At 37.5% G+C, this 13,863-nt stretch overlaps 1 protein-coding gene across 1 annotated transcript in view; it reads right to left on the reverse strand.

Moving 5' to 3' along the window:
* Positions 1 to 11,946: 11,946 nt before the first annotated feature.
* LOC128745655 (uncharacterized) overlaps positions 11,947 to 13,863 on the reverse strand; it is a 95,411-nt gene continuing 93,494 nt past the window's right edge. The window contains exons 4-8 of the mRNA XM_053842733.1: positions 13,554 to 13,735; positions 12,754 to 12,952; positions 12,541 to 12,647; positions 12,347 to 12,472; positions 11,947 to 11,955 (exon numbers count right to left, since the gene is read on the reverse strand). Coding sequence (XP_053698708.1) covers positions 11,947 to 11,955; positions 12,347 to 12,472; positions 12,541 to 12,647; positions 12,754 to 12,952; positions 13,554 to 13,735 — 623 coding nt within the window. The remainder of the gene's footprint in view (positions 11,956 to 12,346; positions 12,473 to 12,540; positions 12,648 to 12,753; positions 12,953 to 13,553; positions 13,736 to 13,863) is intronic.

The raw sequence follows: 13,863 nt of genomic DNA on the forward strand, positions 1-13,863 counted from the left end.
TTCAAAGTGGGCGTGACGATGTGGCAGGCAAGTATAAGTACATATTTGCTGATGAATTCTCAGTTATGATCTTGCATAGAATATGTAGCCGTCGATTGAAGACTGATTACTCATTATTGACATTAAGTGTATACAAGAAAGAATGCTTCAGGAAACGTATTTTGCCATTCATTCCTAAACATAAAGGTAACGTTATATTCTGGCCCGATTTAGCTCGTTTTCACTACTCTAAAGTAGTGCTAGAGATATGAGCCCTCTAAATTGTTCAATTGTCAGCAATTGTCAAACAACGACTTCGACGAAGCGGAAGGGACAGACAACAGTGCTAAAGAAATGGGTTCAAAGTCGAAGAAGCATGTCATCTTAAACTGTGAGTATGCGTTCTGTCATATCTAGAGAAATGAAATGATGCAATACTGTGAAACTCTGAATAAAAATTCTGCAATCCAGTCATTTATGGTTTGTGTGCGACGCTGTAGTCCTGAATTATAAGTTGTTCTATGTGTCCAGAATCACTTTGAGCCAGGCTTTATACCCACCGCGTTGCGTGGATGAGCTCGCGAACGAATCAAATGGTAGGACACTTTTTAGACGAGGGCCTAGAGTTTGGCTACTGCCACAATAGGAGAAAATGATTCTTCAAGCGTAGGGACTGAGTTACATGGAACATTTCGCTAAAATGAGTAGGTTAGTATAAGACATCAGTTTTTAATTGAGTGAAAGTTTGTGTGATGACAGTGGTGGGATTTGTCCGGTTCTTTCTATGGAATAAATCACGTTTCCTCTAAATAAAAAACACCAAAATCTTAAATTAAAGAGCAACTTATGAAGTGTAGTTACCTTAGACACCAAGAAACCAAAGCAGGCGGTCGGTTCGTTGAATAGATGAAACAGGATGAAACTATGTATGTCGGTACTTAAGAAGTCTAAATTTAAGTTTTCGATACACACTGGTATGATACTATTCTGTAGCTTTTCTACTCATTTATCGTTCCGGCTGCTGAACCAATGGAAAACATCGTCGCTCGTGTCACTAACTCTATCGCCCGCTGCGAGCATTTCGGGTTGAATTCAAAGCTGACAAGGACACGGTTTACATATTCCTAAGGTGAGAACCTAGAATCGAATCAACTCGTAACAGTAACTAATGTAACTTGTTTATTTATATTTGATTTGCTCTGCCAATCAAACGCTCTTTGTTATTTTAGAGAACCTCCTAGGAATAGGCTCCAGTCTATTCTACGGTACAATTTATTTTATCGCTTTATATACCTAATATTTATATTGTAGTTTGTTTTTCGGTAGTAGCCAATAAGCTTTCATCTTCATAAATGTTGGCAACTGACAGTAAACGCATTTATAAACTAAATATCTCCGCTCTTGGTTTCAACTAGTATTAGGTGTTATGTCACAAATTATTTTGAATTTGGTTCGAACGTTTTAAACTGCTGATTTAACTATTTTGGGGCTGGGATCGCGCTTCTCGTGGAACAGTGAATGAGGTGTTGGGTCTGAACTGGGACTTGCTCTCTAAGATTACTATTTGTTGTAAATTTGTCGCGTTTTGTTTCAATTTCATTATGTATTACTAACTACTTTGTTGTTTACTTTTTTCCCAACAGATCTCTTCTGCTCCACAAAAACGAATGCCATCACGACTGAATGCTTGCTCTGTTCCGTGTTAACGTAAATGCAAAAACCCGAAAGAATGTCCTGTTTGGTTAACTTAATACTGCCTTAGTTTTACCTTGCAGTAGTGTATGAACCGTTCTGCGACCGTTCGCGTTCATTGCTGCAAACCAAAATATGACCCGTTTGGTCAGGCGTGTGTTTCTTACTTATATTAATGCCTATTATGTTTAATGCCACTTTTCTATTCTGGTACGAGAAAAGCGATCATCAGTTATAGAGTCGACTGTAGTACTTTCTACCATTACGAATTTGTTTATTTAATTTGCTCCATTTCCTTTTGTCTAGTCGTAGCTAAGATTGGTCTTTTTCGTGTTATTCTGATAGTTATGACGACTTCTCTAGAAATATGTGGCAAAGTCAGTAGTGTTGCTTCATTTTAAGCTGGCTTTGATTTAGTTTGGCTGAAGTATACAAAATAGTGAGTTTGAAAACGAAAGATTATAGTTTTGTTTTCTTGAGTCGGTATCATGTGTAAATATTATTTCATTATACGTTTACTCGTGTCACATCGAAAGGTGGGATGTTTCAGAATTTTGTTACCGCGATGATTCGTTTAGTTGCATTGTTATTACATAGTTAAACTTTTAAAGTGTATAGATAAAGATAGTTTTGATGGGGTGGGATGTCTTGTTTTTTGTTGTTGTGATTAGTCATCGCATTTCGCATAAAAATGAGCTAATTGTAAGTTTCTTCTGTTGTCATTCGATTCTGCCAAGCTGTAAACTGTTGTAACTTAAACGTATGTTGGTTGTGGTTGTAACTAACACGTATCCACCAAATTTACTTAGCGCGTCAGACGAAATCCAGAATACGCAAGTGACTGCTGCATTATATCAGTGAATTAAACCGAAGGATTAGTAGTATTTCACAGCCTACTGTGTACCATCGCTTGATCATCATCCGCGAGCGAAGTGGACAGCTTTGTCTTACTCGCCTTCATGTGCGCTGTAGATGGATAAGAAAAAATGCAAATAAGTTTAAGCAAATTACTCAATAAAAAATTAAAAATAACTTTCGAAAACACTAAGCAAGATCGCACTCGTTGCATCAGCATTGCACACTCGCCGAGCAAATATTGTTTATTTCGTTTATTTAACTCATAAAACTTTTTTTACGTCTTTTCTTTAAAGATAGTACAGTTTGGTAATAATTTATATTCATCTCAGCATAAAAATTACCGCTTCGTTGGAAACTTTTCAACATGGATAAACTTTGTTATGGCAATTCATGCCAACGCGGTGTCCCAGTTTGTGCTGCATGACAAAAAGACCGTAACAGCCGAGATAAGAACAATGGTAGATGCATGAAAAACGGGCCCGGAAAGGGAAAACTGTCACTGGAACAATAAGCGGGGAGTCACAAAGGTGCATCGTACTCGAAAGCAGGAATGCGAGTTTGTTCGAGTGGTATTGTTTGGCCCAATTAAGAATCCTTTTTCACCTTGTGTACCGCCAGAGCAGTCCTTAGTTTGGCAATGTTTAGCGACACTTCAAAACTTCGTGTGCATTAGAAAGTTCGTCCAGCTCCCGTTGCTCACTACGAAATTTTAAATTGCGACTTCAATGAAGTTGAATTGATGGTACCACCTATTTAAGGCTAATCATTCCGTTTCAATGGGCAAGCTTGGAGAAATTTCCCAAGTGCAAATAAAATAAATTGAACTAATACAATGCGAATAATATGTGCTTCATGATATGAAAACAATACTGCATTACAGTATTCTGATATGAACTTTACACATGGTCAATAAATGACGTTAGCTTGTAATCGAGAAATACTGTCGTGTTTTATTTTACTACATCTATCACACAGATTACAGTACACTACATCTATCGTCACAGACGTCCAAAGATATAAACGAAATGTGGTTTTAGTGCCTTCTAAAATATGTTATAATAAGAAAAGCGTACAGGCTTTAGAGGTACCAATAATAGAAAATATTGAGATCTAATGACTCATTCGAACTGGATATCGGGCCTACTTTGCCTCTAGCTAGGATGTATCCATGAAACTGTTACGTTTTTCACGGACACTGGCGTGCCTAGACATAGACAGAAATTAGATATAAAAAGCGCTTGACCTGGGACTTGAAATAGAACTTATAATTACACTATAAATGAGATTTGAAATTGAAATTGAAATGGGTATGAAATTGTATTTGAAATTGAGCTTAACTCTATCAAGAAATCGGTTCTGAATACTTTTTTCACATCGCCAGTTTAAAATAAATTTTGTATGTGGCTGTGAAGCTTTAAAGGCGAAAGCCGTCTGTAGACTCGTTAGAACGTCAAAATCGGAGTTAAAGTTGGAATTCCAGGTGTTCGTGCAAGATTTTTTTACTTCGTTCGCATTCCATTCTGTACTGTACCGAGACCTAGTGAAATATTCTAACGAAATTCGCACCGCACTTGTGCTTCATCAACATGTAAACAAAGTTATGCCAAATAAGGTATATCTACCTATAGTGGACCCTCTGCCTATAGTCATAGTGGACCGTCGGGTACAATTTCAGGGTTGATTAGTTTGTACCTCTTATTTCTGAAGATAAATAACAAGGAACAGGAAGAACTTAACATATCACACATTTTAGTTTATAACATTTAATTGCCTTCGTTTACTTAAGCCGTAACTTGGACATTTTCAACAAGCGAAGGTCCATTATAAGGTTACCAACGCAAAAAATCTCACCATTAGTGAACCCTCTTCATAAGAAACACACTTGAATTCCTATAATAAGGTTTTGCACGGACGAGCATAACCTCGCTTTTTTGACGTCTATCAGTGGTTTGTTTACATCGACTTAGAATGCGGGTTAAAATGATTAAAGTGAATATTGTTAAAGGCGTCTGCGGCAGGTCAGAAAAGCACAAAAACTACCATTCCGAGTAGTTTAGAGGGCGACACTGCTGAACAATACGCTTTTAAAACGTTTAACTTTAGTTTATGCATATTGTGTTTGCCTAACAAATAGTAAACAAACCACGAGTGGATGTCAAATGGATGAATTGCGTTCATTCGTCACGTCACCTTGCAAAACCTTATGGACCCGGTCGTTAGCCTATTATAAACCCCAAAGGGTCCATTAAAGGAAAATAGACATTGCAATCTGTTTTCGGAAAATATGGAAAATATAGTGCTTGGCAACATAAGTTGATATTTTTGTTAGCTTAATCGAATGCTACTGATATTGTAAGTGCTATTGGTTGAGTATTTTGTAATGCCAGTTTATAATAATCCAAAGAAGAAGTCAATTTGAGCACTAAAAGTGTCTACTACTGATAATAGCCTAGTTGCTACAAAAGAGGCGTGCTGGCGACGCACGAGGGGTGCCCAGATTTAGTGTTAGTCAGACTTCTAAACCGTAACAAACTAAACCGTATATTGTAAATATGATGTACTGAAATGTTTCAATATCTGGACAGGGAGGAGCATTAGCACAAAACATGTGGTAATTCAGGATTAAAATTGGTGTATTTTTGATATCAAAAGTTCTACAGTAAACAAGTAAAGATAGAAGTATACTATATTTAGCAAAATTGTGTATTTTTACTGTTTGTATAATTTTATACAATATGGAAAAGTTATACAACAAATATGAAAAGCTCTAAACCAGAAATAAGATTTTTTTGTCTTCGCTGAATAAAACGTTACTGTATTCAGCAAAATTGTAATAATATGTTCTAAAACTTTCAGAACACGTCAATGTATTATATTGAATTTGAAGAAAATTAAATTTTTTATCTCACTCTTAGAATTGTTGATTTCAAGAAACTTTTCGAAAGATTCTATAAACCTAAAATAAATTTTCCTACTCAAAACTCTAATGCACACGTTTTTTTTTTTGTTTTTTCGGACCGTAATAGACCAAATCATCATACCTTCAATTGCCTGATATTGGCGCCCTTGTTTACATCGTGGACAACTTTTCTCCGTTTATATCGAATATCTCTGTGATAATGTAGCGTGCGTGTTAAACATTTTACAGGCATAATGGTTTTTTTTAAATTAGTCATATTGCTGTTTAAACAACAAACTTGCCGTTTAAACAACTAATCATTGTTGGCTTCTGCCGCGTGTTATGTAAACAAGGGCGCCAGTATCTGCCAAATGACGTCACCTTGATTTGGTCTATAGCAAATGTAAAAGATCACGATCGTATTTCTATTGCGGTTTATTGCTAACTAGATTAGACGGGAGCAACTGTACTAACTCGTGATGTTATTTCTAGCACGTTTTATATCTGCCTAAACATCTGAAATCAGTCTACGGAAGCTTTTGTAGAGAAAACAGGGTGGGAACAATAAAGATATAGCTATCTAACTGCTTACTGAATACCAATAACGTAAACAAATCAGCATGACTTGCTTCTGTCAGAATGCTGCACATGATCGCTAAAGTTTTGAACTGGGATGGGAAGGCAGGGTTTCCAATTATTATACAATATGCGTTGGATCCGGTTAATCTTGTATGCAAAACCTAACAAACAACATTCGCGCTACTGGTTGAAAAGGTTAACACGAAAAATGTGTCCAACTGAGTCCTACGAAAAATGTGTCCTATAACTCAGAAAAAAATCGCGAGTAAGTGTTTAGAGTACATAAACGAACTAACTTCTCCATCTGCCTCTCAATAAAGTTAAAACAAGTTTTTTCATAAGCCCAGTGGAGAAGAAACGAATCAATAACTGGGTATTTACGTCTCCCAAACTTGCCATTTACAGCCCAGTAGTATCATAGAAACAGTCTTCAGTTAATATTTTTCGAATCATTGCTCGTAAAGAAAATCTACGTATTTGGTTGTGGAAGAAAACTATTGATTTTTAAGTGCGCACTTTTGAAAAATTTGATCTAATTGGGCATTATTCACCTAGAAATCCTCGCTTTATGATTGATTGTTGGAAATGATGTCATCCAAGCGGTAACGTGTTTTCACGCTTATACCATGTACCCCCGCTAGAATGACCTTCTTTAATCTGAATAGTTTTAATCTGTACCCCGGTAATATGAATGCGTTCACACTGAAAAATGTTCGAGCGTCGGTTGACGGCAATTAACGGTTAGCTTGACCGAATAAATTGGAAAAAAGCAAAAAAACTTAATACGTTTCCTCTTGCTCAACAGCTTTGGCAATATAGCTCATATGCAACTTACCTCTCTCCAGCATCCAAAATAGAGCATTTTAGTTGAAACTGTCGAGCCAATTTTCATTTCTACAATCCGGACTGTCAGAATTCGCGCATATTCGAAATGTTTTCAAAACGTTTGTTTTCGTCAAAACAAAACAACAAGTTCATGGGGTGCGTGCCTTTCGCGTATGTGAAAATGAATAGAGCAACCAAATATTCAGATTAAAAATGAATTTGGTTGATCTGAACGAGGTGTTTTTCACATTAGCGGGGGTTGAGTGTAATTCAGCCAATTCCTAATAGATTTCAAAGTTATTTACACCCATTGATCGGAAATCATCTACGCATCGACTCCAATATAGAAAACTATTGACTTTAAAGTGCGTACTATTGAAATTCACGAATCGTCGAGAAAGTTGAAGGAAATTTTTATTTAATTCTTCTATAACTAATTTACAGTATAATTGAATGGGATTTTACTCCTCCTCGTTGATTTGTCTTAATGATACGATCAATACTATCTCGTTCCACTACGGGCAACACGAATGCTTTAAGCGCCGCTTTGAACAAGTGTAACAATTGGAGTTTACTGAAATTAAACCCTAACTCACCGCAAATACGTCAAAATGCTTTGAAAAATATGGGTTTAATAAAATGAAATTGTTTTAGTGACAACTTTTGCATCTTCATATAAGAATATGCTCGTTCTTAAAAGAACGGGTTTTGGTAATTGATGAAACTTAAGAAACTTGGAACTTAGGGTTTTCCTCAAGGTTTTCTATAGCAACACAAATCTATCACCAATCACCATTGCTAAATAAAGGAGTACAGCTACAGTAATGCGTAATGTTATTTCTCTTTGGTAGCAAAAGGTGAACGACTTACTGGGTACAAACAAATTGAAACGATCAACCTTGCCTTCTCTGCCCAGACTGAAATTGAAATCCTCCAGTTTGCTCAACGTAGGTGATGGAATGACGGACCATGAAAAATAGGACGGCCATTCATTTTTCAAATCATGCAATTCCATTGTCTACGTGGCACAGACGATTCTTGTCGCTTGCTCTGATATATAAAAAGAGGTAAGCCGGCAAAGAGCACTACACTGTAGTCGCTTTTTACGCGGTTTATTTTCTATGCAACTATTTTACGCGATTTTCGGAACTTGCGCGGTTTTACGCGAATTTCGGAATTGCAGTTCCCGGTCGGCCACATTCACCGGCTGCTGAGGAAAGGCTGCCGTGATGGAAAATTTAGCTGCGGAAGTGCTTGAGTTGGCAGGAAATGCTGCTCGTGACAGCAAAAAGACCAGAATTATCCCACATCACTTGCAGCTGGCAACCCGGATTCGTATTTCATCGTGACTCATGACCGTTACGAAAGCTTCGTCGATGATATTTTAGATCGCATAGCTGCTGAGGCTTTCCGGTTGGCTCGTTGCAATAGCCCGTGCCAGGTTTGCGGTCATCGGTACTCCTATTTACCGAAAAGAAAATTACGCTAAGTGCGTTCGTGCACGTTTATTGCAAGCTGGAGTGATGATAATCAAACAATCGTTCCTTTTAAGGGCCACACAACGATTGAAGAGTTTATTATATTTTCTTGCCCAGTTAATACCATAATAACACAGACACCGAGAGTAAAGGTGAATTTTTGTCCGTTGCAGATGATTAACAAATGGCGGGAATAAGTTTTCTGGTCGGGGCGGCATTTTCTGCCACTTCAGAATCGTCTGCAGCTTGTAAATGCTTTATTAGCAGCAATGTTGCAAATTTTCATCACGATGAAGGCTCATCACCTGTTCATTAGCGATTTAAATCGTATCAACTGGCAGCTCTATCGTATCCTGATTGCTCGCGATGAATCGCCGACGCAAAAACTGGTGAGCAAAATATGAATTCATTACGTTCGAAAATACTCGCTCGGTATCTCTGTCTCACACGCATCGCTATAATCATCGTTAATCGCTGTCAACCAACCGAGAATGTATTTTGCGATAAAACGTAAACAAACATAATTTTTGGCAAATTACAAAAGAAATATTGCTCGTTCAAATATAAAACGTTATTCCTATCACATATAATAATTATGAACTTGTCAAACGTCAACATATACTTGCAACGCCATAAATAACCAGTAACTTCAAGTGGCACACGGACAAACAAAATGGTTTCAAGACTTAGTTTCAATGAAATGCAAACCTGATGCAATTTTATTATTATTAATTGGTACATCGAAGGTTCGAAGCTATGAAAAATAATACATCTTCTTCTTGCGTGACTAACGATGAAGGCTGATAATAAAAATATCGTCGGCTACTGTTCAAAATTTGATCTTTTGAGCTTGTCATTGTCACGAAAAAAAAAGATTTATGCTGCACTCTACATCTCATTAAATAATTCTCAGCTAGAAAAGCATTACCAGAGAATTTGACGTTATGGAATCACCTTTGAGTGTGTTTCGAATCGAATCAGTATTTTTATCGATGAATAGCAACATTGATTAGCAGTTCAGTGTACTTCTTTTGTAAGCCGCAGAAAAATTTTGCGCAAAATTTTCAGCTTTTTGAAAACTCACGCGCGTACCATCTTCCGACTACCAGAGGAAAAGCACTGTTCAACGTAGAAACAGATCATCAAAATTTATTTACTGTTTGGTTTAGTGTGACTTCGATTCGTTTTAATAAAATAGATTCAATCAATTCATAGAAATCACTCCGAAATCTGTTGAGGATTGAACGTATACAATGTTACTACTTTGATAAACGTTACGTACAACGCGTGTAGCATGCATACATGAAGAATCGTTTTATTTCATACAAGGATACATGCTACTATTGCTACAAAGAGACTTACGTAAACCTACGTCACCTAAGCGGTCGTGTCTTGTGCACAACTCCTCCGAATTTTTTTAACTAAAAACACGTTAAAACTTTGATGTCGTTCTTTCCAACCAATCACGAAGCGAGAATTTTTAGTTGGACAATAGTTTTCTTTATTGAAGTCGGTGTGTAGAAGATTTACCGAGCGATTGGCGTCAAAATATTGATAATTGAACGGAAAGTTATTAGCGCTTACCAACCGTTTTTTCGTGATGCTCACATTTTTTGATTTTTTGGAATGAACCCCTATGCTAGCTACCTTGCTGTAAGACGTAGTCCTACTTTATCAAATCTGAGGAAAACGATGGTTTTGGAACTTTTGAGATCAAATTGTACTAATTGAGAGAAAAATGTAAATTTAGTCTTCAAATTGGATTTAAAAATATTTGGCAGCACTGCTGCTAAAAACTAATACGATAAAAACTAAGGTCCATTATGTAGGCGTGGGACACTTATTTGTCCTACTGTACTGTACTGTCCAATAATTTGTCCTCTGTATTTGGGAAATTGCGAAAACTCGAAAGAAAATTTCAAATAACACTACTGAATAAAAATCGAATAGATTTTCAAGAAGATTCAAAAAACTATTGATTATGTGGACATTTGCTTGCATTGGCAACCTATTGATGCTATGCAGTTCTGTTCCGTGTCATCCGAACGTATTCTGTGCAGCCTGTATCTTTATTCCCGAGCTAAAATGACGACGTCAAGGGGCCGTGCCAAGAGAAGAACGACGAGTTATGCTTGGTTGCTCTATTTCGTGCCATTTCACGGACGACAGCAAGCAATACTTGTCGTTATATTGATGTTGTCCATTCCCTGTTGTAACGTGGTCTGTCCTGTCCATTTCCTCAAAATTAAATTAAAAATAGTTCGCATATGCATGTGTCGTCTGTGTTTGAGAAGTTAAGAAAACGTGGAGAAAACGCATGGAAAATTTACGCCTTCAGACTTATTATCAAGTTTTACTACAGTATCCCCCCGCTAATCCGACACCCAATAATCCGACGACTCAATAGTCCGGATCTCGCTAATCCGGAAAATTCCGAATTAAAAAGTAATGCACTTAGCTTCTTTCAATCGAATGCTACCTTCGTTTGGCGTCTCCGTTAGAGTCAGAATGGTACTCTTTCTAACTAAATGGAAATGATACATGGTGCTGCTTCTAATTATGTTAACATTTGCCATGGCCATAATATTTTCATTGCTATTCTCAATAGACTGATGTGCTAGCGCTTATTTCGATACTACCTAAGAGTTTCAAAGTATTTTGTTGACGAAATTGAGCATTACTGAGTATTAAACATAGTTATTGTGTACTTACGACAAATATTTTCTCAAATTTCCGGAGTTGTTTACGTATGGATGTAAACAAAACCACATTTCAAATTCACACTGACGTCAGTTTGACTGTCGGATTATCGAGTCAAAATTCGCTAATCCGGCTATAAATTTGTCGGATTAGCGGGGCGGTACTGTATTTAGCGATTGGAATGCGATGTTTTCTTGCACGCAAATCAATTCGTTGAAAAATATCTGATTGATCTGCGAATCATTTTTCACCCGCAGAAAATGAATGGGCTACACGCGTTCAAACCTTTTTTTCAACCTTTAGATTTTGATTTTACATTCTTACCTTTCTATACACGATTGACAGAAACGTGCTGCTCGAACCACAAATGCTGATACTTCGCTGTAAGATGTAGTCCTTTTACAAAATACTATAAATAAAATTTTCTTCGCATAATTGGGCTGCTGGTTTTCCACTGTTTTGTTTTTGCATTACGTTAATTAATTGAAAATTCATAGGGTAGACGCACCATTAGTGGTGGTAGTACCAGTAGTGGTGGAAACTTGAATTATTCCATTATTTTTGCAGATTTTGGTACAAGTTGGATAAGTATCGAACTACCAGTAACAGTATTATTTGATAAGTACTACCACCACTAATGGTACGTCTACCCTATAGTCATTGCCAAAATATATAGAGAATGATGCTGTATATTAACATAAATATTTTATGAAAAACACGTAATTGAGGTGTTTTATGCAAAAGACTTCATAAAATCCATAATATGAGTGCTGCAACTAGATTAACCTGAGAGTTGTTCGATGTAATACGATGACTCGCAGATATGATGGCTTTGCAAAAAAGACCCACTTCGAACAGGTAGTAACAAAGGTAAGTAACGCCCGGAGTGGTTCGTAGTACAAAGGGTTAAAATATTTCGATTTGGCTTAGATATACCTACAGCGACTGTAAGTTAGACACAATCTAGAGAAGCGATATTAGGGCACAGTTGAAAAGAAGAAAAGCAAAATATGCTGCAATTGAATCCCCACCTATACGCATCGCATTATGTGCCGATCGATATACAGTAAAAATAAATTTTATCTAGATAATAGCCAATTTTTCCGGCAGCAATGCTGATAGCAACAAGGCATACACTCGAATTGAAACAAGGATGGCACGGTAAGCGTAAACGATAAGCTTAAAAACTATATTGCATGGGATAAATGATAAGGGGAGAAAGGCAGAAGCTGATGGCAATGATGAGCCAAGTGTTTAGGACATTTTGGGATAGGAAAAGCCGGAAAAGGCAGTCGATGTGGGTGGGTGGTAAACGATAAAATTGTTCAGTTTGTACATATTTGGTATCCACCTCATGGCAAACCTCCATGTAGTCGGGGTCGTGCATAATATCCTTGATCATATCCTTTAGCATCGTGTATCGTGGGAAAATTGGGTAGATTTTAGAATTCCCATATTCAGACTGCGAAGAGGGTAGAACATTTCAAGCTTGCTGTCAGGAAAAATTCAACAGTCACGCATTCAATTTACCTTCAGTTCGCGGATTAAGTTTCTCAAGCCGGTGTATTTTTTCAGCAAGCGGTACAAATCATTGATCATTTGCGTATTTTCCTGTTCTATCTGCGCGGTCGTCATCACTGAGGGCAAAAAAATGGAAATAAAAATAAAATCAAGTTGACATCGTGAGGCACTTTGAAAAAATTGACATTATACTCGCATGACCGATTTAACGATTTAACTTACTCTCCAGACGCTCCATCCGTTCCCGCTTTTCGGCTGCCTCCTCCGCCAGCTTTGCCGACGTTTTGACACCTTCGCCCGATTTTTGCGATTTTTCCATGATGCTGCAGGCGCGCAGCACAAAGGCAGGGACTGTTTCGAGCTTCTCTTGCTTGGGGATTTCCACCAGTGTCCAGTACTGTGTTTCTAGCCGAATAACGTCCTACGGTACAACGAGGGCAATGCGATGTCAGGTTTTAATTTAGGGTTTCATCAATCTTGCTTGCTATGGTGCTATGGTGGACGTCGAATTTCGCTGCTCTTTCTGCTCGGTGCTTTCAAATCAAGTTGAATTGATTTGTAGCATTAACGATTGACAATTCTCTCGTTTTCCTTAATTTGTTTTTGAATCAGAGCAGATAACTTTTTGTTGACAAAAATTTCTAGAGTCTTGTTAAGGAAATAAAAAATTGCCACTTTCGAACAAGCTTACGGCTTTAAGCAGTGACGTTCTCTAGTTCTTATTTAAGGTAAGTTAAAATATAGAAAGGCAAACGGAAATATTTATGTAAATCGCACCTTGATTATCAATAAGCATAGTCTTCAGAGCTGGTTATTTAGAAGTGACAATGAGTGGCAAACAATTGGCTTCAAAGAACATAATTTTTAGGACGGTTGTGAACCAACGGAAATATTTAAAGCAGAATTGTCTAAATGCAGCAAAAAAGTTCCTATCTACATATCAGTGTTACGTTTGACTCCGAAAGTTTGTAACTATTTTTCGGATGAGTTTCTTCAGTTGGAACATCTTAAAACAAAATTACCTTAATCATTAGCTTCAGCATCGGGTATCGGTTGAAAACGTTCCGCTGGCTCTTGGAGTCACCGTACTTGTTCATCAGGGTAACTAATGCCTTTTTCGCAGTATCGTACGACTCTTCCAGCCGTATGCGAACCGCCCGCAGTCGCTCGTTGGTTTCAATCAGCTCCTCCCGGCTCATACCACCTGTGCCGGTGATGCGGTTGTCCATGGTGCGGAACCGAGGTGGAAATAGGGGAAAAATATATGGTTAATCATTATCGATGAACACACCTTTTGTGCAGCCATCATCAGTCCGTCATCAGAGATAAAAG

The sequence above is a fragment of the Sabethes cyaneus genome, chromosome 1 (assembly GCF_943734655.1).
Source record: "Sabethes cyaneus chromosome 1, idSabCyanKW18_F2, whole genome shotgun sequence".
NCBI classification, from domain to species: domain Eukaryota; kingdom Metazoa; phylum Arthropoda; class Insecta; order Diptera; family Culicidae; genus Sabethes; species Sabethes cyaneus.